General features: G+C 45.7%; 1 protein-coding gene across 6 annotated transcripts in view; it reads right to left on the bottom strand.

Annotated features, from left to right (window-relative positions):
* The window catches only part of AUTS2 (activator of transcription and developmental regulator AUTS2), a 792,628-nt gene that overhangs the window by 525,228 nt on the left and 239,595 nt on the right, over positions 1 to 27,805 (bottom strand). The window contains exon 1 of one of the 6 annotated variants that reach the window (XM_064468141.1): positions 4,713 to 5,216. The exons of the other annotated variants lie outside the window; for them this stretch is intronic. Coding sequence (XP_064324211.1) covers positions 4,713 to 4,760 — 48 coding nt within the window. The 5' untranslated portion in view covers positions 4,761 to 5,216. Of the gene's footprint in view, positions 1 to 4,712; positions 5,217 to 27,805 lie in introns of those variants that run through there. 6 annotated transcript variants of the gene reach the window in all.

The raw sequence follows: 27,805 nt of genomic DNA, 5'->3' as shown, positions 1-27,805 counted from the left end.
AGAGAAGAAAACACCCCTAAATTCTCTAAAAATACAGCCAACGTATGAATCCCCAGCTGCAGAGCAGCCCTTTCAAGATGCAACTCTTAGTGCTTGTCAGGAAAGATGCTTCCTGCCTCGATCCACCCGGAAGAGAACGCAATCTAATGAAAGCCACATTTGATGTGCTATGTGCTGCTCAACACCAAGTGCCTGAATTACTGGGTGCAGACCTCATCATACTCTTAAAAAGCAATTTGGAATCAGGGCTTTGATTTAGATTGGCTTTATCCTTTACTTTCAAAGTACAACGGGTAATAATGTAGTCTGCGAGTTTAACATTTGAAACAGGGGTTCCATTTACCTCTGTACTTACTTGAGGAAAATGACTGTAATTGAAATCTTTCTGCTGGAAATAAAGCCCTTTGAACATTCAAAGTGGTTGCTTGTCCTTAAGGCTTTTTATTTTAGCTGCCAAAACTGTAAACTGCCTTTCAGAGTAGTCAGAGTCCTACGTTAGAGGGAGAAACGAATGTACCCTGTATCTGGGTACTGGGTGTTTTAATCTAATTTTGCAGCTAGGAATACAGCACTTCTCTCCCCTGGGCACTGCTGGGAACAGGAAAATTAAGCTTCGTGTCAGTTCAGCGATATCCATCAATGAACCTCAAACAAGGGACAGGGCTTTTCAAGGACAAAGCAAAACCTTTCAAGTCCTCCAACATCACCCATAAGCTCCTTCAGATCCAGCAGCAACACGTGAAGCCAGACTGCCCACTCATGCTGCCTCTCTCCACACATCTCCCACGCTTTCTAGAATTTCATAGATTTCCAAGAGCCTGCCTTTCCCCACCCCCCAGATCAAACTGACTTTCCTAGCGTCAGCACTATTATTCGTATGAAGCCGTTGAATTTTAATTACAGTGTAAATGCACTCAGACTGAATATGGGTATTATGTAAAAATGGCTTGTGTCCAAATGACCTTATATTAAATCACTGAAAGGGTAAACATAAAAACTTTGGGTTTCTTCCAGTAGGCTCTCCTGAAGTTTCTTTAATAGAATGTTTGCAATTAATTTGATAATAGACTCAAGATGAAGTTGTGCAGATTTCTACTTTAGTTAGTTTTATTATCTGATTATTTTAATCACAATTAAAATTCACTGCTGTGAAATATTTTTATGGCACTTGTCTAACACAATATAAAATAACTGTTTGGATGACTCGGGCAAACTAACGTGCCAATGTACACCCATTTATCCAACATCTCTCTCTTCTGTTTCCAGTTCCAACATGTCTTTAGGATAAAAGGTGAACATTCAAAGACAGTTTAAGACCATCTCTCAGGCTTTCTGTTGCAGCCACAAATGCACAGCCACCGATTTTTTCTCCTGCCAGTATAAGACAGCCACTGCACAGGCAGGAGGTGACACAAGGTGACTGGCTAAGATATTTCAAGGTGCCAGGTGGATGTAATGAGTTTGGAAGCTCCCAGAAGAACAGAGGGGTTAATTTCCTTGAAGATCAGGCAAGTTCCATCACCAAACTTCAGTTTGGGTCCCTCTCCAGAGGCTGGCGATAACCCAGATGGGATGAGCAACGGTCGGACACAATCAGCCGAACAGTTTATAGCAGGAAAGCATAGCGAAGCCAAGAGAACACAACAGGTTGACAATCTATATGTGAAGGAATATTTTACAATATATAAGCTACCTGCAGAGTTAGCTCTAACGTGTATAAACATATACGCTTTATCACGGAGGGACAGCAAAGTCTTCCAAAGCAAATTAAAAATAAAAATAAAAATTGGTGGCCAGGGGCAAGGATGTCAACTTCAGCGAAGCTGGCCAGCTAATAAAAATGTCAATGAACTTCTCTATACAGCATTAAGAGGGAGCAGTGCAATGTCAGTATTGTGGCACACACAGCAAAAGCAGTTCTAAATCTGATTTAACCGAGATATTGCACTGACGTGAGGGCAGAGACCCAACCTTTCCCTAACCTGAGGTGACCTCCCTCGGCAGAGATTATATAACACATCCAAATGAGGAGAGCAAACTTAAATTAGTTTTCACAGGTTGCTGCCAGGAGAGACATCACTGTCCTTTCTACTCACCCTCAACCAGGTATTTTCAGGTACACCCTTGATGGCTGTACACTTGGGGTAAGCTGGGACACACGCTGATCTGACTGAAAACAAAGCCAGCCCAAAAAAAGGAATAAAACCCCGTTCTGTTCCAGTTGGATCAGCTCCCGGACACATGTCACCACGTGGCTGCCCAAGCATTACCCCTGACAACGTGTAGCTGGGCGTGGGAGCACTCATTCCTGCAGCAGCCCACATTTATATCAACTGGAAATGAGAAACTGCATCTCCAAGAGAGATTTTAAATCCGTTTAGACAAACTGCTGCAAAAAGCTGGTTTGAGAATCTCAAAAGTACTTCAGTTTAGCTAATGTAAAACCAATTTCTAAAACCTTGACAACTCTTCCATGGAAGAGCTGCAAAAGAATTTGACCTGATTTTTTAAACCGACGTGGTTACACTAACACAGAGCACTTGTTTCTTGGAGCATGTACCCGCAGTGTCCAGCCAGAGAACTGCACCAGTTTAATAAATTCAGCGTCAATTCACACCTAAGTCACGCCAGCACAATTTTTACACGCAGACAAGACTTGAAGCTAATGCAGAATAAGCCAAGCATCAACCGCAACAAGAACCTTGACACAAAATCCTGTGTTTAGCAAGGGGGTACCTCCCTGCCTCGAAGCCAAGACCTAAATTTCTCAAGTGCCTTCAGGAGGAAACCCTCGCTTCCGTGCAAAGGGGTAGGGGATTCTTATCACGCACAAAATTCAATAAAAGACCAGGCAGGCACTTCAGATTTTGTCCCCCTGCATGTGTGTATAATGGTTTTGTGTTTGGTGGCTTTTTTTTTCCCCCCAACAGATGAACAGACTTGGCAACTTCCCTGGCGAATCGGAAGAAAATCTTGTAAGGCACCAGTAACTCTAAGAAGAATACAGATTAAATGGGTTTCCTGGATTTCATCCATGTTCAAATTTCCCAGGTTGTAGATCTCAAAATTATCTGTCTCTGACAAAACTGGTATGGCAGGTTATGTAACACACACACAAAATCACCCGGTGACAGAAAAGCGGGAACATTATCTGTTCTGGTTCTGTCTGGGGACTCGAGGGGTTTCGGCGGGGGGGGGAAGGAAAAAAAAAGAAAAGAAAAAGAAAAAAGAAGATGAAATTGAATCATAAAATGTAAAGGTAAAAAAACCCAACACACCCTCCTATTTTAAATAGCTGACCTCACCCAGTGCCACACAACCACTGATTTCATTAGATTTTTCTTTCCAGGAAGAGTTATATATGCTAGATATGCAGAGGTGATTTGTTTTGATATAGATGTTTATAGGTCTGATATGACTTTAAATAACATAGAATTATTGCAGAGAAACATCAAGGGGATAAAATATAACTGCCTAATAAAGTGGGTTTTGCAGTCAAGTTGCCTTTGTAAGACTGCCCAAAACAAATGAAAATGGAATAGTTAAATCCGTGACTTTGTTAAATATGCTATTTGCAGCCTGGGATAAATGATAGGACAATCTTGTTAAATGAAATATATATGCTTCTTGTTAAATGAAATATACATGCTTTCACTGTGCCCAGTATATCTTGATGCACAAAGACAAAAAATAAATCAATGTGGGACTCTGTCAGAATAGAAAATCTCAGGCTAATGGCACATGCATGTGTTTCCCCCCTGTTTTAAGAATAAAAAGTTGCTAACTGCTCAAGGATGGTCAGGGAACAGACAGCGAGACTTCCTAGTATTTTCACAAAGTAAGTTCTCCTGCTCTCTTCCCCATTTTGCTGGATTAAAAAACCCAGCAATGCTATATCCAAACACTCTGGCTGGGTCCCAGCATTACTGGCAACAAGATCGCTCTTCAACCCGGGGCAGGAAACCCTCCAGGGAGATAATCGGCAAAAATGCATCGCTGTCAAGTAGGTCCCCGCTGAACTCTTGCTCCGTCCTCTCCCCATCCCCGTCCCTCTGTTTCCCCCAGGCATCTGGGTACCGAGGAACAGGCGAGATAAAGTGGACCATGAGCGTAAAAGGAAAATCCAACAGACGGCTCCGTGTCCTGCGCAATAGGAAATGCGGCAAGTTCCACAGTAAAACCTCCAGCAAACAGCCTTAGAACACATCTCACTACTTTGATCAATCAGGCTTCTTTTTTTTCCAGTATTAGTTAGAGACAATTAAATATTTACTTTGTTACTGAAGGAGAAGAAAAGAACCGACTTCCCTGCAGAAGCAGGTCGCATCTCATAACCGGCTCTACAGAACAAGAAATACTCCTGCCTTTCAAGCTCTGCACGAGAAAAACAAATACATCTCTACCACTGCCTCTTTTTTTTAAATTTTTTTTTTCTTTTACCCGACACAGCACTGTAGGAATTAGATCTGAGCTTTTCGTTTCCACTTGTACCATGCTGAAGTTGCAGCTGTCACATTTCAAGCCCATACCCTGCGCTGCGCCGGCTTTCGGCAGCGTTATCTATCAAGCCATGGAAAAACAAATTCACTGGCGAAACTTCTCAGCAGCGTTCGCTCCGCTGGTGGCCAGAGCCGCCTGTCAGGAGAAGGGGCTGCAGGCAACCACGCAGCCGTCCCTTGGGAAGGGCTGCAGGAGGAAACTTACTCACTTACCTTCTCCGCATACTTGAACTTGACGTAGAACCAACTTGACTTGATCATCGTCTCACCTCCTGCCCTCGTTAAAAAACAAAAAAGCAACCCAAACCTATCCTGCTGATGAAAAGCAGCGTGCCAGCGCTCCTTCCCTCAGAGCCGGCAATTTTCCAAAGGGAGCACAGTATTCAGGGGAAGCGAAAGGTGGGAGAAAGGAAAAAAAAAAAAAAAATGGACAGAAAGAAGAAATGATGCTTTCCTTCTGCGGTTCCAGTTTGTCCCCTCCTGCCCTCCCAACGCTGAGCGCAATCTCGCTGCTGCAACCGAGCTCGCCGAATGCCTTAGCTCCGCTTTTCACTGTCAGCTTGGCTGCTTGACAAGAGAATTCCTCAAATGGACTTCAGCTGCATTCATCACAAATGGCACATGTCAGTAAAGCCAGGAGGCTGGCTCCAGCGCTGGCAGCCTCCCAGGACCATGACCTCCCCCAGTGGGATGAATAATGAATTCCAGCACTTCCCTCCAGACACAGATTAACACCTGGCTAAACATTATTCTGACAATGAGCTTGCCCATTCGGAGAACTCTACACCACCGCGTTAACCCCTTGCTCTCCCACCAAGCAGGGGGGGTGGTGCTTCGGAGGCTGCCCCGCAATGCCCTCCCCCATCTAAAGAAAGATTACAGAACTATATATAGTTTAGAAACAATAAAGCCTCTTAAGCATAAAGCAAATATCTCCTTTCCGATTCTGCAGCTGCAGTAATGCTATGTGCAACCAGAGCAAGTAATCAGGAGTCAGGCTCTCTCCTGCTCCCCCCCTTTCTCAGCCCTCCCTCTACATACCCACTTGTTAAGCTTTGATGCTGCCAGCCTATATAATATCTGTAAAGACCTTTTTCTCCAGAAAAAAAACAAGCAAACAAAAAACCAAAAGAACACCCCACCCCCCAAAAAAAACCCACCCACAATTACCACTATCAATATGAAACTAACACATAAAAAAGCCTGGGAATACTCCTATCAGAGTATTTGTTCTTTTGTCTGTTCAGAAACACTGCCCAACTCCCTGTCTCTGGTTTAATGACACATTGATGTGGTCGCAGCTCGCTGCAAATCTCCCAGCACGCCACAGAGCAGTGAATATCAAGTTGCAAAGTACAGGATGAATATAATCAGCCTACTGTATTTCCGCTGTATACAGAAAGTGCTGTACCGGAGCAGAGCTCTCTGGCCCAGCTCCCTGTGTCCAAAGGCTTTAAGATGCACAAGGAAACAACATACGAAATCTCAGGTCCAAAGATGTGCCCTCAGGAACACGTCTAATAACACAGATGGACCTGAATTTGTCATGCACGTAGCTGAGCCTCTTTATGTTTCGATAAGATGCTGAACGAGGTTCAGAATTTCACCACATACAGTAGGAGAAAGTCACCTCATTTTGTTGCTTTTAATCAGCTGTCTGGTTATTTAAGTGGGAGTCTTGCAGTATCCCATCCGGCGAAAAAAGAGAACAATTTGCTTCTCACCATCTTCACATCAGTTATGATTTTACAGATTTTTCTTGTTTCCTTTATATCACATCTTTTGGAGACCGGAGACTTCTACACTACTGTATTTCTCCTTGTAGGGAAGCTGTACATGTCTCCGCAGATCCCTTTCATCATTCTCTGTACCTTTTCTAGGTCTAAGTATCTTTTTCATAGGCAGAGTGAGATGGAATAAATACACATACCACTGACTTACCACCTCCTACTATACGCATACACAGATATATATAGTGGATGAGACAAATCCTGAAACCTATTCTGTCAATACTACTCACCTAAAATGTACTGCCAGCCTGGTGATGGTGTCAGCGCATCGTAGGAAAGCTGTAACCTTGCGAGCCTGGCTACTCACTCACTAGCCAGCAGAGGTTTTTTGAACTTTTCATAAACTAAGACTTACACAAAGGAACCAAATACCAATAATGACCAGCAACAGTCGCCTCATTTAACTGAGGGTATGGCTCTAACCTCCGTATGCGGCTTTGCCCATGGGGGGATGCCCCAGTCTGCCCCCGGCTGCAGCAGCTGGAGATGAGCTGCACAGCCCTGCTCTGCAGTCAGGTCCCTGCCCTCCCCGCTCAGCCGCCTGAGCCCCTTCTAACCCCCCGAGTTCAGGCTGGTTACAATCACGGCTATCCATGCCTGTAGCTGTCAGCAATGGCTTGCCAGTGATGCCACAGAGAAGTATTCCCACTCTCCCTTTAATTCTGCCCTTCTGTGGGAGAATCAACCTATGCTGAAAGGGTGGTAAGGTGCCCCAGACTTTTCCAGGTCTAGGGAAACATCAGAAATCATGTCTTGCAAAGACAATAGCGGATGAGAAGGTCTCCTACGGGGAACACACATCCAAAGAAAAGTAAAACACTGATTTATATTATCACCTTCTATTTTATGCACCTGAAAAGCTGTTTTTTGAAGTAGCAAATTAACAAATTGGACAGATCCAGCTGCATGTTTGAATGAGACCAGCTCAGTGCATGAGTCTCGCTTCCTTCCTAGCTGCCACTTTGCCAAAGGCTCTGCTGTTACTCCGGTCCCTGCAGCAGGACACACTGCTCAGGATTTACTGCAGACACCGAATGTGGACCACATAGGTGGTGTCTAGAGCATGACTCATCCTCGAGCTGCCCGTGTCCGCACTCTTGCACCCAATTACAGGAATTTTGCTCGCTGCATTGACCCAGGAGCCTCTGAGGGGACCTTGGGGCAATATCACAGGGTGCAGCCACCGAAGAAGCGAGCTTCGACACTGTGTACCAAGCACAAACAGCTGTGGCTCAAAGCAATTACCAGGCCCTGGATGTTTTCCACTGGTTCATTAGCATCTGGCAGGACCTAAAGTTCCAGGGTCACAAAACACAGAGCTATTGTTTTATCTCAGGAAAATGCACAACGACATCCCTCGAGAGCTGTCCTTTTGTAATCAAAGGACAAGTGCAGAGCGGGGAACAGAGATGCAGAATTTCCAGCCCTCACGTCCCCCAGCCAGGCAGGGAAGAGCCAGTCACACCACAGTATTGCTCATTTTTTGTCGCTCTGATGAAAGCCCCAGCAGCAGCATCCACAAACAGCCCCTAACCAGCACCAGCAGAACCCGGGTATAGTACTTAACAGCCATTTAAGGCTGCACATGTACACGCAATACACAACAGCTTAATTTTCAACGCTGCATTCATCTTTGCAGTTGAGCAAAATGCACCTTTTATTGCAAAACCTACAGTGTCAGCGCTTTGCCTGAAATGTATTTGAGTTTCACATTTTATAGAGCTATTGTCTATACGGTGCATCACATAACATCTTCCCTTCTGTTTTGACAATTCATCTTCACTTCTTAGAGACAGGCTGCCAGATAAACCATACTGTGGATAGGAATTCAGCCCTAAACGTGCTGTAGCATTGACCTCCAAAAAGTCCATTATCCCACATCTTCTCTTTCAAACATCCATCAATAACATGAAATAAGGTCCTATTCAGATTCTAAGTTTGTACAACCAAAAACCAGACTTGACTTTCTACACTCTCCTAAAGGGAATCGTATTTTGATAGAATATTTGCAGTTCTCCCTGAATAAATACCTTTTGATTTATTCAGCAGATTTTTTCATACTCTAATATACCATTTCAAATGTGAGACAGTCTACAAAGGAATTGAAATCACCTCTTTCAACAGACCATTGGTTCTAAGCCTTTTAATACACCCTAATGTATATTTAGATACTGACCCGTGTTAATTTCAGTTATCCCCCATGACAAAGCTAATCACACCCTAATGCAAGCAAACGAAACAGCGAGTAGTAGCGATTTGATATTTTAAGGTGCCTAAAAGCAGGGTATACCTTCTCCCCCTCTTCTCTTTGCCTCCATCTACGTCGTCAAGTCAGACCAACATTTTCCTGGCGCCCCGTGGGAGGGAGGGAAGGAGCAAACCAGGCACTATTTCACCTTGTACGTGCCGCAGTATCAACACCCCAAGGAACCCACTTGCCAGGGCACGGGGTGAAGCCAAGCTACCCTGATCTCAGAGTCAGCTGAAGAGCGCCGACCCTTATCCCAAGGAAAATGAACCTCTGCACGTATACCTATGTGTGCAGGGAAGCTAAAGCAAGATGATATATTTGCAGCAGGGACTACATCCAAGATTAATTACATCCATTCCTATCTCCTTGGCACTATGAGAGCAGAAAATCATCTCCCTCCCTATTACCATAATAGCTTTCACACTTCCCAACCAACAGAGTGAAGCGTGGGGATGTTGAAGAAAATAGGACATAAACAACAAGCACAAACAAAGTTTAGACAAACAGGAAGATCCCATCTCCAGAAAATGTTTACAGCAATTTTTATAATTAGCCTGTGAAAAGAAAAAGGCAAAATGGAATAAGTATAAATAAAAAGAATTTTGAAATGTTTTTCACGGTTCAGAACGGCTCCTAATGTACCAGCCAAAGCGGGTGATCCCTGGAAGATTTCCGAAGCTGAGATTAAAGCCTGTGGGAACTGCAAACCAAGTAAAAGAGAAAGTTTTTCCCCAAGTTCAGAGAACTGCAAAGTAATTCGGATTACTTTAAGTGAAGTGCAAGTGCTGTAGCTCCATTTGCCTGCCTTCGAACACGTCCAGCACTTACGAGCTTTAAACTTGCAATACCAGATTCACTTCAAAGCCCCCACATTCCACAACAGTATTCCTGGTTCAGAAGTAACCAAGAATTACACCAGCTCTGTCTTCAAACTCCTTTATACCGTAAAAGGCTGCCCAGGGCATGGACAGCAAGGAAAGGGGTCAGAACGACCAAAGGCAAACACAGCGATGGCTACAGCTCAGAACCAGCACGACGAACTAACGCGGCATCCGCAGCTTCCTGGGGCCAGCGTTACCGGACATTTCTGACTCGCGCAAAGGCCAACAGGGAACTACCATCTTTCAGGCTAATAGAAAGCACTGTGGGATTTGCTGTCTTGTTATTAACATGATTACAATCCCATCTTGTACCTTATAACCCTGCTCTCCCATCATCACCATCTGCTCTTTCATCTTGAGTGCTGCGGAAAATCTCATCACAGACATGCTGCTGTCAATTCGTACGTCTGTGCGCGTTTTAAAAAGAAACTCTCTAGGTCACCGGTTTGTACCCAGTGCAGGCTGGCAGTATCCGGGAGCTTTCATGCTTTAATATCCACTTGGAACGGGTATAGAATGAGCTGCCTCCCACGCCCGGTGCATCGAAGTTCCCGGGACGGGCACCGTTTCAGACAGATGAGGTGCAGGAGACGAACGGCACCCCTACGCCCTCCGGCAGCCCTGCTTTATGGAAAGGTTTCTTCTGCAATGACTGAGAGGTGCAAGTAACATCTTCCTTGCCTGTTGTAAGACCTACCAGGTCTTACAGCTGCTTTTCCCTGGGAGTAGGATAAAACCCAATAAATAAGGCTGCCTGATTCAAAGAGAAAGAGTACAGATTAACTTGAGAAAAGCAGTTTGAAGTACTATATCTCCCCCAGCAAAGCGCGAGTTTGTAATGAGTTATGGTGAGTGACAACCCAGCTCCGGCACGTCCTCAGCTTTCTAGACGAAATTATGGCCTAGGAGGTACAACCACAGAAGCCTCAAAGGTTCAAAGACACCTCGATACAGTCCACAGAGGACAAGAAACAGACATTTGCTAGTGGTTTAAAATCTGCAGGAGACAGACTGAGACAGAAGAAGGACAGCCCATAAGCCTGGCGCACAAGAACTCGGCTCACAATATGTTACTTCTGCCACGTTGAGTTGTATCAGGTTACAATAAAGCAAGCTACTGATGTTATATGATATATATGTAACTGTGCCAGGAAGTCACGTGTGAGTATCTTCAGCAGTGGGAAGCTAAGGTTGCTTAAAATGTCTTTTTAATCTCTCTGAAAAAGAAGGTAGAGTGCTATAATCTGTAATTTAAAAAAATAACAATAATTGCCATCTGGACAAAATGGCTTATGAAATCAAAAGATCAAATTATGCTTTTGTAATCCTACACAATGCTGCTGCATTTTGCTCCCTGGCTTTCTGGTTTCTAGAGCTACAGTGGTATCTGACCAGGGTTTTATTACCTGGAGAAAAGTTCACTTCTGAGAGCACACCAGGTACTTAAAAGTGTTTGAAATGGCACAAATCTCAAATGCAGAATGCAGTGATTCCTGTGACACTCCATCATTTCATCCTACTGGAATACATCTCTGCAGTACATTATATAGCTGCCTGTATACATCTCCCTCATTTACACATAGAACAGGGATGAGGGAGCAATATATCCGGGGGAAAAAAAGTAAAGCAACGCATGAGAAAATTACAACCTTTCCATGCAATGTACGTATATACTATTAAGCACTAACACAAGTTCCCTCTGAATATAGGAAGGGATTAGACGGCAGGGCACTAATGCCCGCAGTGACACCAAGTCCTATTCACTAACGTGAATTTTTAGTGTTTTATACTAAAAATCCATTCCAGCCTAGAGAAGCCTGCAGTGCCAATAGCTCCTGCCTTCAGCAACGGGTACAGGGTAACTGACACCTCAGCAACACTTACCCAGGCATAAGGCTATGCACAGGGACACTGATCAAGGACTAACGAAGGAGCAGCGGTGAGGTCCACGCAGCCGTGCCCAGCAATGCAGCAGGGCAGCAGGTCACAGATCCCAACCGCAGCAGCCTCCAGGCAGTCCACTCGCACTCGGCCATTGCAAGCATAACCACCCATAAACCTCGTCTGGTCCCTTCCGTGGTTTTCACATGAGTCAAAATTCTTCTGGTATTACGCAGAACGAGTACTCCAGCATTGTTCAGGAAGGCAGAGACAAAGAAACTACCAGTATCTTCCCCAAACATGGGTTTACCAGCCCTGGCTCCCCTTCACCCAACAGAAAACACCCTGAAAAGTCCTTATTTCTTTCAAGTGCCAAAAGGTCTAGTGCGTTCATGACCCATTCTCTGGGAGGTTCCCAGGGTGCTGGATATTACCCGATGGTTCCCATCCACCACGCTGCCTTGATCACGTCCGAGGACGCTCTGGACTCACCAAGCAGAAAAAAGACCCCAACTGAACGAGGCTGGAGGCCGCAGCCCCGCGGCGCGCGTGCTCATGCATGGCCATGTATGCATAACTAAAAAACAACCACGCGATCTGAACTTGCACTGCCATTTGATTTTCAAAGTAATTCTAATTCTTGTGAAGTTTCCCTTTAAAAATTAGATTTTGTTCTTTAATATTCATTGACTTCTAGTTTGCTTCCCACACACAACACATTATTTACTCTACAGTGGCTCGATGCATCAATTATGGTAATAGTTTGCGAATAACATTTGCATTATGGGAAAATGAGCCTGGTTATTTAGCACTAGCCGAACCATCCCTCTGGAAAATTGTCACAAACATACGTATCATATGCCTCCACTTAAACAGATCTGTAATTACACCAGTTTATTAGGAGGAGGCAGCTTTTTCTCTTTTCTTTTTTTTATTTTTTTCCCCCTAAACCCTCTTTCTGAGAGCAGACTAACATCTATATAACACTTGCTCCTACTCAGCCAAAGGTAAAGGCTAATGACTACTGTTACCGTGTTCTCGTGGCAGGGCTTGCTTTATATTGAGGTGTGAGGGGGGTAATGCATCTCCTACATTAGTTTACTTTAATGCAGAAAGTGTGGCTCAGTAATTGTGGCGTTTGATTAACGCTCCATTTCAGTCCCTTGGGCTAAATTCCAAGCTCAGTTCAACTACTGTAAATTCTGATTATCTGTATTACATCAGCACCTGGAGTTTATATTCCACGAGCAGGACTTCATGATGCTGGGCACCGTGCACGGAGAGCAACACAGTCCTTACCTTACCCACAGTAACAGTACTGCTGCTAAAATTACTCTGCGCCTTAGCGAGTTTAAAGCAGCAAATAAGGCATTACACTTTCTCGGTGCTTAGGAATACCTGTCTAAAAACTTCCCAACTTTAAGTAGTTGAAGTAGTAGAAGAGCTAAGAGATATTCCAACTGGGGGCATTAAAAAAACCCAACAAACTCCAACCAAAAAAACCAACCAACCAACAACCCCGACCACCAAACCACAAACAAAAGCTCCCAACAACCACACCAACCAGAAGAACGAGCAGCTTTGTGCATTGAGGAGCAGTAGTACCAGCACCTCTGGGAAGCACTCGTTTGCATTTCTTACACTCAGACTGCAAAATTCTTGCAAATAAGCCGTCGTGGCAGCGTATAGCGGTTGTTGTCTTGCTTTTCTAGTTTCCTCTGTAAGTTCAGGTATATCTGGGGAAATTAATCAAGGCTTAAACACTTCTCAGAGCACTGGGCATTTCCATAGAGCACCTAACTGCTCCCTTCATACAGAAGAAACGCACAAAAGCGCCCATCTGCATGGAAAGGGAAAGCAACACAGACAGAGCAATGCCAACACAAGTACTTGGCTCCTGAGGTCCTGAGCTGTAACGTGGACAAATTAAGCTGTTGATGGAATCAGATCTCCACAGGCGTTTCCATGATCAGAGCTGAACTTACACAGGGAGAGTATGCTATAAAGAGCCTTAAAACAAGGAAAGGGAAACCAGAAAGAGTGGTGTAGACCGTGCAACACAATAGTACCCGAGATCACCCACCGTGTGCTACACTTAACTGCAGCCGGCAACGCTGTGTGCCAGGAGCTCCTCTCCAGGCTGCGGGGCAGAGCGTGGCCCAGGTTGGTAATGAGATAAGGTGGTGGTTATTATTTAACAGCCCATGACTTGGTGATCTCAGGCCAATTCCAAAGCTTCCAGCCAAAAAATCGTCCTAATGAGCCGCCTCAAAACGCAGTCCAAGATTACATAGGCTACTGACACCGAGCTGCGTCCTTGTTCTTCGGCCAGATATCAGGGGTGGGGGGAGAGAGGTGTGAAAGGCTGGACAAGTTTTAGTTTGCTCTGCCTGTGTTACACCTTCCACCCGGGTTCCCAACACATGGAAGGTACCAGGTGTTGGCGCACGCAGTACCAAACCGTCTCCACACCAAGCGCACAATACCGTGCGATTTTTCCATTGTAGTGGCAAAATTGAAACTGGTCTTACTTATCCTGTAACAGCACGGGCTGAGTGCATTTGGAAGTTGCCCAAATGCTCCTGCTCCCAGCTACGGTACGAAGATCTCCATAGCAAAAGCTTCAGCAGTCCCACAGGGCACGACGACAGCGAGCGCTGTGTGTTGCACCTCACGCAGGCTGGGAAACCAGCTCAGCCCAAAGGCAGGGCTGCTGTGCACGTACGCTAGGCTGGGCAAGGACACCCAGCCATTTCATCAGATCAACACCTGCTTGGCCGTTTCTCTGTTTCTCTGGGCGTGCTGTAAAGTTTAAATCGAGCTGAGAAGTAAACACAGGCAAGTAACTCTTGTGAGTTCTTAGGCAGTAACGTCGGTGTGGAAAGGACTGTCACTCTCCCAGCTTAAGTGCACTTTTTATAATAGCATTCAAGTCTCAGGCTCCGCACCGTCTTGCTGTACTGTCTACCCACTGCAGAAGCCGACTGTGGCCATGACAGATTGTGTCACACCCAGCAAGGACTGGCTATCATTCTGAACTTCAAGGTAGAGATGTTAGTGACTGGATGTGCAGAGATTTCAAAGACAGGAAAGAGACAGTCTTACAGTTAGCCAGACAACTTCCCACTTCACTTCAACATATCCAGGACACTAAAAATGCCACATCAGAAAGTCTCACTAAAAGAGTCTGTCTGCATCCAGACGGCACTGTGTATTTTGAAATGTCAACTCTAATACACTGTATACTTTTCCAAGATAGGTAAGGATGGAGGTATAAGACAGAGATTAGTTATTTTTTGTGATATACTTGAAATTTAAGTATTCACTTGTATTGAAGCTCTTGATCTAATAAAGTACCACTAATAAACCCATGCCACCAAGCCCAAAAGCTTGCCCCATCCAATCTAGGCAATGTTACACCTGCCACAGCGATACCAAATCAGACTAAACCCTTTCCCTCTACTTCGGGCAACTGAACAGCACAGCATCACGTTCACCACAAGACTCAAAAGCGACGTTTTTTTGTCCTGTCTCAGTAGAAAAGGTGCGCTTGTTTTACCAGCGAAGAGAACAGGTTGGCAGCTCTTGACAAGTCTGAATCAAAGCGTCTGCAAAGAGAATGGCAAAGGTCAGGCTGATGCTGAGAGCTGGCACTGCAGTGATGTGCCACGAGCTCCCATCTCTGCTGGAAAAATGTTCAGCTCTTCCTTTGACACACTCTCCCTTGCTACAGGTTTATCTTCCTGATCCTAGGAGAGGAAAGATAAAAATAGGCATGTAAAAAGGATGAGGAAGAGAAAGGGGGGAAAACTGCAGAACAGTCCCCTCCCTCATTTTAATTATTGATGCAGACAGCCTAAGCAATCTGTAAGCCATATACATAATGTATTTACTTGAAAATCCCAGCAAATCCACATGGTATTACAGAACAAACTACAAGCTGATCTGGGAGCACTGTCTTAAGAACTGGGTAAGCTGTCTCCATGTACTCAAAAATCTGTTTGACAAACGGAAAGATTAGATTAATGTTAATAATCCTAACGTGCTCAGCAGCGCTCTGCCTGCCCTAGCAATGCTGCTCGCTCGGCTGTCCGGGGTCTTGTCTTGCATCCACACCAGATACTTTTTTCAGCACAGACTTGCTTGTTTAGAATGACAAAAGGCAAGACTGGCTTACGCTCTTCAAGAGCCCCGGTTTGATTATGCACACTACTATCAGTAGTGTTTAGGGATCAGCCAGAAAGCAGCAGATGTTTTACATTGCAAAACACAGAGTTTAAAAAAGGAAAAATTCACTTCTTGAAACAGCTGCTTTTAGGTTTGGGGCTAAGGAGGGTGGAGGGGGGGAAAAAAGGAAATAGGGGCAAAGAATCAGACTTCAGCCTGACTTGGTGAAAGATGTTGCGCCCTGCTCAGCTCTACCTGCCATTGACTGGAACCACCTGGACAAGAAATACATTCATTAAAAACAACGTTCGCTGTTCAGCTTGACAGAGTAAGCAGCAGCAGGCAGCACTGCCTAATACAGGGTGAAAATGCAAAACCTGTTGCCATTCAGCCACTCGTTGTGTTTCAGTTCCAGCGTTCCCTCTCGCTCACTAAGAAATCACGGACAGCCAGCGCTTTCCACATCTACTCTGCAGAGCACTAACAAGCTTGCCAGCCACAACAGCAAGGGGGGGAGAGGACAGGGACCGTCACCATCACCCCACAGCACCCTGGACGTGACACAGCGAGTCCCAGGGCACAGGCTGAGCCCACGGGCCCCGGCGAGCGTGGCTGGACCAGACGCAGGCACCTGGGCATTGCAGAGGTCCTGCGAGGCCTCTGCTGCAGGGCTGAGCCTGTTTGTAATTTTCTTCTCAGCCACTAGTAAGAAAACACAAACCTTCAGACAAATGGATCCTTCACTTCCTCCTAGCTGCTTTTAGTGGTTTCTTTAATCTCTTAAGCGTCTGGGTCTAATCCAGCAGCTGCCATCAAAAGTATTATACAACTGCAGGGGAGGGAGGAGGGAAAGAATAGGATATACCAAATCGTGAAACGCATTTTCCGAGCTTCTTTGTTCTTACATACACACGCGTGCATGTGCGAGACACGCGTTCACAAACACGTTTGTGTACATACCACCTGTGATGTCCTGTACCGCCTTATCTGTGAAAATAGGCATCAGAGGCATACTACCAAATAAATAAGATGACACATCTCAGACGGTATACTGAAGCACACACGTGGACAATAAAATGGTGTATTGCCACCGTAAGTAGCTCATGCATGAACACTATATCAGCGGACGGTTCCCAAGATGATCGTGCCTGCTCTTTGTCTGAAAGCTGAAGATATTGAGTGGTTTTCGTCAAGGAAGGCTCCTGGAGTCTGTGAGCACACAGGAACGCTTGTCGTCATTTCAACAACAGAAAGCGTGTTTGAGCTCTCCTGACAGAAAAGTTTAAAATACGGTCTAAGAGTGTAGTTAGAGTTAAATATCCATAAACAAAGAGAATCCAAAACTGTTAAGATTAAAAAACCCAAACAAACAGAAAACCAAAACAAAAGGACTCTTGTAACTTTGAGCACCAAGCTCTTGTAATTTCTGTAGGATGCCAACAGCTGTAGATGGGCAAAAACATGTTTAAAGGGGCTGGAGGGTCTGAGAGGCACCGGGAGGACAAATTCTCCACGCTGCCTGGGGTAGTGCTTTTGCTCGTGGTGTTCCCAGGACACGCCACACAAACATGCAGTGTTTATGCTGAGAATTTGCTCGTACATCCTTCTCTTCAAGCACAATGTCATCTCCCAGAATACTGATATCTACATTAAGTTTCTAAAAATAGCATGGCCTTCTTGCATAAACATGATATAAAGGAATTAGGTGACAGCTGACTAAAAGAATCCTTTAAAGGGAAAATTTGCTGTGCACCAAATGTAACCAATACTTATAAGCAGCAAAGCCTTTTCATATTAATTGAAGAAGACAGAAGAAAGCTTCTAGATAAAGTAACAGTTTGCCTGGAAAGGAAACGCATTTCCTCTACACACTGACTCAATTACTCCTATTCCTGCCTATTTATAAGATAATGGAATTTCTCCAATGGATTTCTATTCTGGACAAAGATCTGCTAAAAGCACCCTTCCAGGTGCGGGTCCCGTAGGAGCTCTGCAATTCCCGTTGTGATAGTCTATTTTGCCATTCGGAACCAGAGATACCATTCAGGCTTTAAAATACGGTTTAAGAGAAAAGTCACCCAGAGTTTTCTTGAAGGAAAAGCTTCTAGAGTTTCTAGAGTGCCTGCCTAGTCTTTTTAAATTACATGACAGCTGTCCAAATACAAACCAGAACAGTATTAACTTCCTGCGCCTGCAGGCGTTTTGAATAATTCTTCAGTGTCTCATAGCTTATCCCTCCTAGCAACAGGATGAAGCTCACCAGAACCAAATCAGTAATGCACAAGAAAGTTAACATGTAAATCAGTCCATGGGGGGAAAAAAAAAATTATCTTTTTGCATAACCTGGCTAATCCCTAAACCTCAGGGCACTGAATAATATATGAATTATTAGATGAGGATCCATCTCTGTGCCAATGTAGAGTACACCACTGAGATACAGGGCACAGCCTGACACCAAGCTGCCAGGAAGTCCCTGTTGTAGAACGGAAAGAGAATTAAATAGCGACTCCAGAGACATACATCCGAGAAAGCCAACACCAAACATCACTGACACTGGTCAAAAGGGACTTTGTGCCATTTGCTGCTGAGTGAAGGGGGAAAGCACGGACAGGCATAAACTCAGCTGTCTGGACCGGAGCCGGTAAGTGGCTGCCCGACCCACTGCACCGCTATGAAATGCTGTTCTGGCTCTCAACTGTAGCTCACAAGGCTCCGTTTCACCCCGGGGGTCCCTTCCAGACGTCCTCGGCAGGACGGGGCCCCACGGGACGTGGCTGCACGCACGGCCGCCCCCCAGGGACGCCTGCAGCGCCCCATGGAGGGTTATGAGCTTGTGTTCCCTGGCAGCTGCGTAGTGCCGTTGAGCTCTGCAGTCTGAGAAGGCACAGCTACGCCGAGAACAACCGAGCGTTCGCAGGTTCGAGTGATTTGCTATTGATCCCAATACCGCACTCCATGTTGCCAGGTAACAGGGGCTGTAGGCAGGATTTTTTCCCCCCGCTGATGCGCAACCTCCTGCGTGACGGCCGGCTAGACCCAACACCTACTCCCATGCTCCAGGTTCATGTTTAACTGTACATCGGAATTTAAACAGCTTCAACAGAGAAGATGAGATCACTCCTGACTAAGGGGATGGCTAGGTCACATTTATTGGAAAAACTGGGTTGCAGCCCCCTGAAGAGAGAAATTAATTTACCTGGGTCTCCAACACACAGGTTGTACCCCTGCCAACACATCCTTGCAGGCGGGAGAGCAGGACGGAGAGCACCCTCTCTCCCGGTTCTGGTCTCCCGAAGAGCACCCTCCTCCATGCCGCCTCCTCCAACCTCCTCGATGCCGTTTACCCAAGACACAAAGTACAGTACACAAATAACTAGGCGAGCAGCCACACCACCCTCTGAGGACATGACCCCAAACGCTCAGTGCTAGAAGTCAAATATCTCTCAGTGAAAGTATGAAATGGAAACATGATTTTTCCCATCCTCAGCGAGCAATGCTGCCGGACTTGCTACTAATCCACAGAATCCCCTGAATTCTCCCCATTGCTGAAATTCAAGAACTTCCAGCCTGATTTGTGAATGGCTTTGGGAGTTATCAGAATCAGGTTTTTTGGCTAAGCTAGACCTTATAACAGCTACAACGTTGAAAATATCTTTTGAGCTTTGCTTCTCATATGTGCTGTTTCTGCAAGCGTAGAAGCCTTCAAAGCTGCAACCCTTCAGACTGTACTCCTCCTCACCTTCACAAACTCTGCCAAGAAACTAAACTACTTTTCATTGTAGCGAAGTAAATGCCAACCCTTCAGCTGCAGGTTTTACCCTTGTGCCCTATTTTCTGATGGATATTAACAAAACCCTTAGTCGTTCCTATCTCTACCCAGGACGGTCAATGCAACGGCAAGCTTTGCTGCCTATTCTTTTTTCCATAACAGAACATATTTAGAGCCAGAAAAATGAATTCAGAAAAAGGACTGATGTGTTTCAACATCGCTACTGGCATCGGAGTCTTCTTCAGCCACCCAGCCTCAAAAAGTAGGCAGGCAAACAGCTCCTTACAAATGACTCTTGTTCCCCCCTGAATGTTTTTATTCATTGGCTTCAACGCTGTTGCAAAGCGCATGGGAGAGATGACCCAAAGTGACGGGGTAACATCCCCGCATAAGCTGCTGCTAAGAAAAGCAGCATTCAACAGTATTACCACTCGCCGGTCACATTTTCCAAGGAAAAGACAAGGAAGAGAAACTGCAGGACGTGTAAGCTCAGCTGCGTGACACGCAACTTCGTACAAATTCATAAAGTAATTGGGTTTCGATAATCAGGCTCTTTGTTAAGGGCAACATATTTTGGGCACGTCTACACACTCGATCCACAGCACATACTGTATTAAACCAGCCAAGAAGTAAAATGAACTCAACCAGTTATCCATGCTGAAATCCGGGATGAAAATTACTGAATTACAGCTCCCTTTAAATTAAGAAAGAAGCAGTTGGTCCTCTTACAGGTTATCCAGCAGGACTGCAGAGCTACAGTGGAATAAAAAAAATGCAAGGTGAATTACTGGACACTAACTTTACAGCTAAATTAAAACAAAAGCCTTTTCTGATATCATTTCCTCCCTTTATCTCTCATTTTTATACAATTATGAACTGCTGGGTTTTAACCAGATAGGAAGGATAATCTAGCCCAATGCTTCTCCACCTTTTTTTCCTCTGAAGGACCAAGCTGCTTTGGCAGGGGGGAAAAAAAAAATCCTAATCCATATTATATTCTATTTTTCAACCCCAGCTGGGAAGAAAAGGCTTCTACTGGAACACCTACTGTTTCTTTAAACAGAACCGTATTGCTTTGCAGAACAGCAACCTTAGTCTTATGTTTTTGTGTATTTTAATTAGGCACCAGCAGCAAGCAAAGGCACATAGCTACACTTCTTCAGGGACACGTCTGAGTGCCCAGGGTCAGGGGTGTTTAGATTTTGGTTTTTCACCCGTTTTGTGGAGCCCCTTTGTCATCTTCGATACCTCAGGCTGAGCCAAGCTACTTTAGCAGATGACAGACTGGGATTCAATGAACTCGTCTGTTGTGGTCAAGTCTAAATTTCCCCAGCTTTAAGACACTGCTTTTATTCAATTTCATTCAATTGTCCGACTGCTTTGACCACTAACGTTTGCACCATGTTCCGCAATGCTCAGATAGCACCTCTGCAGCAAAGCAAAGCACTTTCTCAGGCAGTAGGAGATTCCTGTTAACCCAGCACAGGTTACTCCCCCTGACATCCCAGGACACAGCTGTAGAGGGAAAAACACAACACGCATACCGGCTTTCGAATTAATGGATCTTCAATCGCAGTTTTCACATTGTCTAAATGGTCTGTACAAATGGTGAGTCACGATTTTGGTTTCCGTTTACAGCAGAAAAGGGAATAAGCACCTTTAGGGCTCAGTGCTGCTCAGAGCCCGATTTCCAGTCCTTGCACTCCCCACTGTCACGCACGGGGAAGGGATGAAGATGCGAGATTGCTCTTCTCAGAATAAGCAGTTGGATCTCCTAAAGAGGATACACAGCCTAGACAAGCAGGATGAGGCCAGAGGCATCAGCTTCATTAGCTCAGCATGCCCTACACAAGAATACGAGGGGGAGATCTCAGACTCCTGTTTGCACTAGGGAAGTAAGTTAACATATATCTCCCCTCCAGAATCGTGAGCCATGGCTCCCAACGGACCAGAAAAGGGCACGGGGATTTACTTGCTGAAGCTTGGCATTGTACAAAACCTGTCATTCACATTTTCTTGGGAGTACTTTTCCTCTGGGAAAACTGTAACATATTCCCTGGAAGATCTGGGTGGCTGCCTCAAAATGACTCTGGATTTGGACTCAAACAGTCAGGGAATAGAAGCCCCGTCAGGAGGTTGCAATGACACCTGCTCACGAGGAAGGCTATGATAGGGAACATGTGAAAACAGTCAAGATCCAGAGTTCAGAAAGCAGAACAGTGTCTCACAGTGTACTTACGGAAACACAAGTTTATAAGTAGAGAAGTACGTAACGGGATGAAGGAAACATTGCAGGGGAAAAAAGTAGAAAAAAAGGAGTAAACTAAAAGAGTAAACTAGTCAAATGAATTGTTTCTAGCTCCTCTGAACGCATACACAAGGGAGCAAAGCAAGGTAGCTACAACCCGAGCAGCTGCACACAGCGTATAATGGCTTGCAGAAAACCCGCTCCAGCAAAGAGGGTCTCACATGTATTTTGGCAATACTAGGAAAAGAAAATAAAAGCACACGCCGTCTCTTTTCCCTGTGTGATCTGACCGAACACAAGTGTGAGATACTTTCCCCTCTTCCTTCCACATCCTCCTGTCTCCTCCAACTACGCACACCAGGAATCAAGGAAATGAGAGGCAGCGTTCACCATTTTCACATGAGCAGCCTGTCGCTCCTATCGCCTGCAGATACACCGCAGATAAAAGCAGCACTGTGGAGTAATGGCTCCGTCCCACAATACAACGAGCAGACTCGGACTCAGATCAATGTGCTGCACACCTAGCAAGACGGTCTGTATTTATTCCCAAAATAGCACCTAGCATGCATGGGATACTTGAATCCTTTGTGCTTCTTAACGGCGGCTTCTGCTTCCTTTGAGTGAAGAAGTCAGGACGTAGCTAACAGCTATTCTGTTTGCCCAGCAGCCTGCAAGCAACCAGGGGTTCTGTGAACAAAGAAGGTTAACAACAGCTGCTGCTTTGCAGTATTAAAGGATGCTATCCATAATGACATTACACTATCCCCTTTACTTAATAAGCACCGAATTTAAAAATAAACTATAGATTTCCTTTGATTTGTGCAAGCTCTGGAGGCCAAGATGAAGGGTGAGGGGAAAGAAGGGAGAAAAATGAGTACTTTTGTTGGGCAGTGATTGCAGAGCAGTTGGCAGATGGACTGAAGACAATGAAACCCTGCAGAATGAATGGAAACCAGTGTAGCAAAACAGCAAAACCATCAGCGATGGGGAGATGACAAGTGCTTCACAGAATTCATTTTCTTTAAAAAAGTTAAAAAAAAAAAAAAAAATCTGTGCATCCAAAATACACGACATTTTCAGAAGACTCAGCAAGGATATTTGCTCCAGGCCCTTGAACTCGAGCAAGCAAACACGAAAAGCTTCTCACACACGTGCCATGCCCTGGCCCAGACTCATTTCCCTCTCATTAGGCCACCTCCTCTTGTCCTCAGTGAGGATCAAATAACACTGGAGAAAAGAGAAACTAAAGGTACTCGTTAACACGGGAAAACTAACAACAGCAAAACCAGCAAGTGCCAAAAGCGAACGAACTCCCCCGTTCCCGGTCCCAGATGGAAACCTGACTGCTGGAGGCTTCGCTGCTCTGCGTTCGCCTTGAAGCTATAAATGTTACAGTAAGGTCAATATGTACAGAACCTGCTCTCTGACAATAATTCAATGGGCCTGGGGCCTTTAAGCCCCCGTTTGCCTACTCATGGGCCTCTCGGCGGAGCAAGCAGGCAGCGGTGCCTGAGGGACAGCCCTTCGTCTTCCCTTCAAGCGTTTCTTACCTGCCAACACTGGGAAAAGCAGGCAGACAATATAAACAAGAAAAATAGGTCACACTTCAGCGATTTCAAACTTTAAAAATCGACAAGAGGCTCAACAAAGGAGCAGCGGAGATGACAGAAAAGTATATCACACAGTTCCGATGAATCCATTTGATCCTTTTAACTGATCAGACTTTTTCAGTGAGATCGCTATTTTACGCTTTCAGATGGAAAAAAGACTTTGAGATCTTACCATCATATTTTATGCAGATAGATCCTTGAGACAATACTTCTACAGAAAACACCACCAAAGTGCGACGACTTTAAATTACTAATGCAAACACTGTAGGTGTATCTAGAGTCATTCTGAGGATCCAGCAGCTGTCAAATCCTCCAGTAACCCCTGCTCTGTCACTTCGACTTTAGCAGCAGCTGGAGATTTCCTTAAAGCCTCCGGGCCGGGCGCCCTTATCCTTTCTGGAGAGGCTGTATTTCGGATGGACGCGGTTTACAGCGGGAGGCGTCGGCTGTCCCTTGCCACTCGTCCTGCATTCGCAGAGGCAGGGAGGCGCCGGCAGAGCCGGGAAGCTGAGCCCGTCTCCACCCGACAGCGCTGTGCTATATGAGCTGCCTTCGCACAATGCCACGAAATGTCAGCGCGGAGGTTTGGTGGAATGAGGGTCCCTGTTAGATTAGTTAACAGCTGTATAATTAGCCACGCTAAGCCTAGATGTTTCCCCTTGAAACCTAGTTTTTACAGTTATAAATAGCAGTGTTAATGATCTCCAGCATCACTGGTCACACTTGAAGGCTTCAGCCCCTCCCTGCCTCCAGCGGCTCTGGTGTCACTCACTGAATGTCACATTCTCCTGACTTTCTTGCAACAGCTACAGAAGGAGACCAAAAAAAAAAACAACAGAAAAAGGCAGGAACCAAAAATAAACCCCAAACAGAAGTGGACCAAGAAGGATTTTTTTTTTTCCTTACACACTTTAAAACCTTAGGAAATTACAGCTGTAGCTTCTGCTTAAACAGAATTTTCAAGAATTAACTTCATTACATTTCACAACAGCAGTAGGGGATGGTACCAACATTTTATACACAGGTAAACTGAGACAAAGGAGTGAAATAGTCTGTTTGGAGTCACATCGCAAGATGATGAATGGGACCGGGAATGAAACCTGAGTGCCCAGCACATCATCGTGCTATTTACCAAATGGTATAAAGCGCCAGGGCACGCCGGTAGTGAGACGTCTTTCATAAACCTGTCATCGCACGCTGCATGCTAATGAAGGTATATGAAGAGCATTTTTCTTTATTTCAAAGGTATTTGGTGTAGGAAAATTTAAAAAAAACAGGGTTCATGCTCTTTAGATAAATGCGATTTGCCAAATCCATGAATGAGGCAGAACCCAGATTTGTCATCTCTGGAGTTCAGGAGGTGCAATTCTCAAGTCCTCCCCACACTGTTAATTTATCACCGCTATTACCCCCTAGCCAAAATAATCCACCACTTTCACCAACGATTAAAAATCCTTTTTCTATAAACATTTAATCTCAGCTGAGCTTTCTAAAACTCTGCAATGCGGCAACACAATTGCTGGAAATGTCCACAGCACAGATTACAGAAACTGTTACTGTAAAAAAATGATAATACGCAGATATTTTCATCTGTTCCAGACCTCTCACCATGGCTAGCACCGCATGTTTGAGAGAAAGAGCATCTTTGGAGGTAAAAAAATAATCAAGTGAGAACTTTAAAGGCTGTTTTCAGGAAAATTCTTAGGGCTTTAATGGGGTTTAGAAATGAAAATGTGAGATAATACTATAAATTGAACACTGCTGCTCACCATTCCCTCTGCAGTTACAATCAGGGCTGGTCTTCTGTGCTTTTCCACCCTGGGCTTCCACAGGTACGTGTTGGGGGTATCTTCCCTCCAGCAGCATAGAGTCCCAGAAACGTTCTATACAGCTTGAAATGGCTCAGCACTTGGCTTGCTGAGGAGGGGTGGCAGACCTGAAGCACAGTAATACGCTTCCACAGTATATATACACACCCCCCACAGTATTCCCTGGATCCGCTAATTGCTTTAATGCGGTGAGGAAACAAATCCCCGGACGCCAGGGCTGCAGGGAGCTTCTGAGAGCGGTGCAGGGCTCTGCCAGCACCAGGCCACGCTAATACAGGCATTACACGTACCTAAGCCTGCCGCTCCTCCTGAGTAGTTCTTAAGACCCTTTCCACGGGAAGGAGATCTCATTATTGCTTTTCTTTCAGACAGGGAAAAAGCAGCGCTGGAAGATGAAGCGGCTTCCCGAGATCGCCCCGAGACACCGATGGCAATATCGCAGACGGTGTGACCCCTGCCCCGTGCACTTCACGCGCGCGGCTTCACCCAGAGAGCAAACGCCGGCACGGCGTTCCCACCAGAATTAATAACCCGAGTGCCAAATGACTACCGCAGCAGCGGGGAGCAGCAGCCACCGAGCAGGGCAGCGCCGGGCTAAGCGCTCCGCCAACACCAAGCATAAAAACGCCTGCAATTTGCGACTATCTATCAGCACCCATGCGAGAGACGCTTCTGCTAGCCAGGAGATCGGCTCGGTTATTGATCAGCCGAATGAGGACACAAGTCTTGATCACACACCAGTAAAATATGAGAACATGCGCTGCAGGAGAAACTCTGTAAAACCATAAAACTGAGAAAATACGTATTCTCTATTTCAACCGTTTCATCCCTTAACAAAACTGAAAATCTGATTTTAAAAAACCCCAAAACGCTGTCTTACCACAAAGGTACTGGCTCGTGTTTTACAAACGCGGCTATTGATCTTGCTGTGTTTGTTTTCTGGGCTCCCTAATTCACACACCCCCCCATCCCAAACTGGAAACATTTTCAGACAGAGAACTGCTCCTCCTGGGGCCTCTTTCAAAGGGTCCCATCACAAGTTCCCTCCAGTCCCTTAACAAAACTTTGCCTATTATTTTATAGTGAGTGGAAACTTCCCAGCTGGTCAACCATGCCCAGACAGTCCATGCTGTTGCCAAATGAAACCGGTGTCTCCGATGAACAGAGACTCTTTCTGTGAAATTAAAAAAGATAAATATTTTTTTAAAAAAAAGGGGGTGGGGAATGCAATAAATTATCTTCCTTAATGATTTGAAAGCCCTGTCAGTCCTGAGCGGGATGCAATAACCTCTGTGGACTTTGAATACAGCAGTTTCTTCTCTCCTCCCAGCTCCAACCTTTTTCTGTTCCCCTCCCAGCTCTCACTGTGCCACCCCGAAGCCAAGCAGGGAAATCACAGAGGAAAAACCATTAGAGAGGCAGCAGGCCATTACACTTACCTGGTCAAGGGTAATTACCCTAATTAAAGTATTGGTAGAGCTTGTAAACAGAAACAAGCGACTTGAAAAAAAACCCAAGATCCGCGAAGAAATCCCATCTTTCAACTTTTCACCGTGTAACTGGTAAGAGCAGGAGCACGCTGCTCCGGCGGGAGCAAGGTCCCCAGGTCTCCTGGCGCAGCAGGAACGCCCTGCACCCGCTGACCTGCCGAGCCATCGTGGTGCTCAGCCCTGCCCCGGGGAAGCCGCCGCAGCCCCGCTGGAGAGCGGGGCTACCAAATGAAGAAATACCAGAGTTCCTGGGACGCGGCTTAGCAAAGAAACAGCGGAAGAGAAGGTATAAGAGGGCCCAAGAGGCGAGAGGAATCGATTCATGCTCATGTTCAGAGAAACTTGCTGTCCTCAGCAGCTTTGGGTGCTGCCTCACTTTGTCCAGACCCCACCGCGGTCACGCTTTTGGTCGCGCTGCAAACGCCTGCACTGCCGGGGTAACTGCGGGGGAGACACCACCCTGACCAAATTCCTGCTGGAGCTTCTGCCCCGTGAAGTCACAACGAAATGCCCATCTGCTCTGACAGGACCGGGGTTTCGCACCCAAAGCCTCTCAGAAGGACCCGCGACTATCCCATCGCTGAGATTTCACTTCGCTTTAGATCCCCTTCATGCTGTGTACCGTACAAACACGAGGCATTGCTTCTGCTCTGCAAAGCTCGCAATTCCCCGGAACAAACATTACAGAAACTTGGCTGCAAACCTACTGTATGCATTGTGCCTGCGGAATTTCTGCACGAGTTTCTCCTCTCTCACGCAAAGAAAGGAGGAGCGGAGGGCTGTTTGCCTCATGGCATCACTCCATCCTCTCTCAAAGCCTGCAAGGGTGTTGCTAAACAAGCCAGTGATCCAGGGCTGCGAGAGCATTTGGCAAGAGCATGCATCTGGTGCTGCTCGAGCCGGAGAGAGAAAGGAAGGGACTGATGCACCATTAGCATAAGGACCCAGAGCCCAGCAGAGATGGCTCTGATTTGTAGTTCCCGGGTAGCCGATGGTTCTAGGACAAAAACCTTTCATCAGAGGAAAAATACATCTCTTCTTCTTTTCAAAGCTCACAGAGGGAGGTTTTGTACTGAGAGAACAAGCAAAGAAGAGGAGAGGATCAGGGAAATGGTATTTGCTTGAAATTGTCACCAGGCCAAACAAAATGACTGCCTTGTCTGAAGTAGATAAGACACTCTTAGAGTACATATTAATGAGAAACTTCAACTGTTGGTGTCTTTCTGCACTACAGAAGAGGATAACTGCAAAATATTAGGTATGTAAAGCAAAGGGCAACAGGGAGTCATGGGGCCTCCATCACTCCAAGCGTCCAGAACTAAACCCCCCGCGTTTCCCATCAGCGCAGCACCGCCGAGGGGCCGGCGAGCGACGGATGCTCCTGCAGGGA

The sequence above is a fragment of the Phalacrocorax carbo genome, chromosome 17 (assembly GCF_963921805.1).
Source record: "Phalacrocorax carbo chromosome 17, bPhaCar2.1, whole genome shotgun sequence".
Classification (NCBI taxonomy): Eukaryota; Metazoa; Chordata; class Aves; order Suliformes; family Phalacrocoracidae; genus Phalacrocorax; species Phalacrocorax carbo.
The sequence above is the reverse complement of the archived record's forward strand: the minus strand, read 5'-3'. Positions and strand labels throughout refer to the sequence as shown.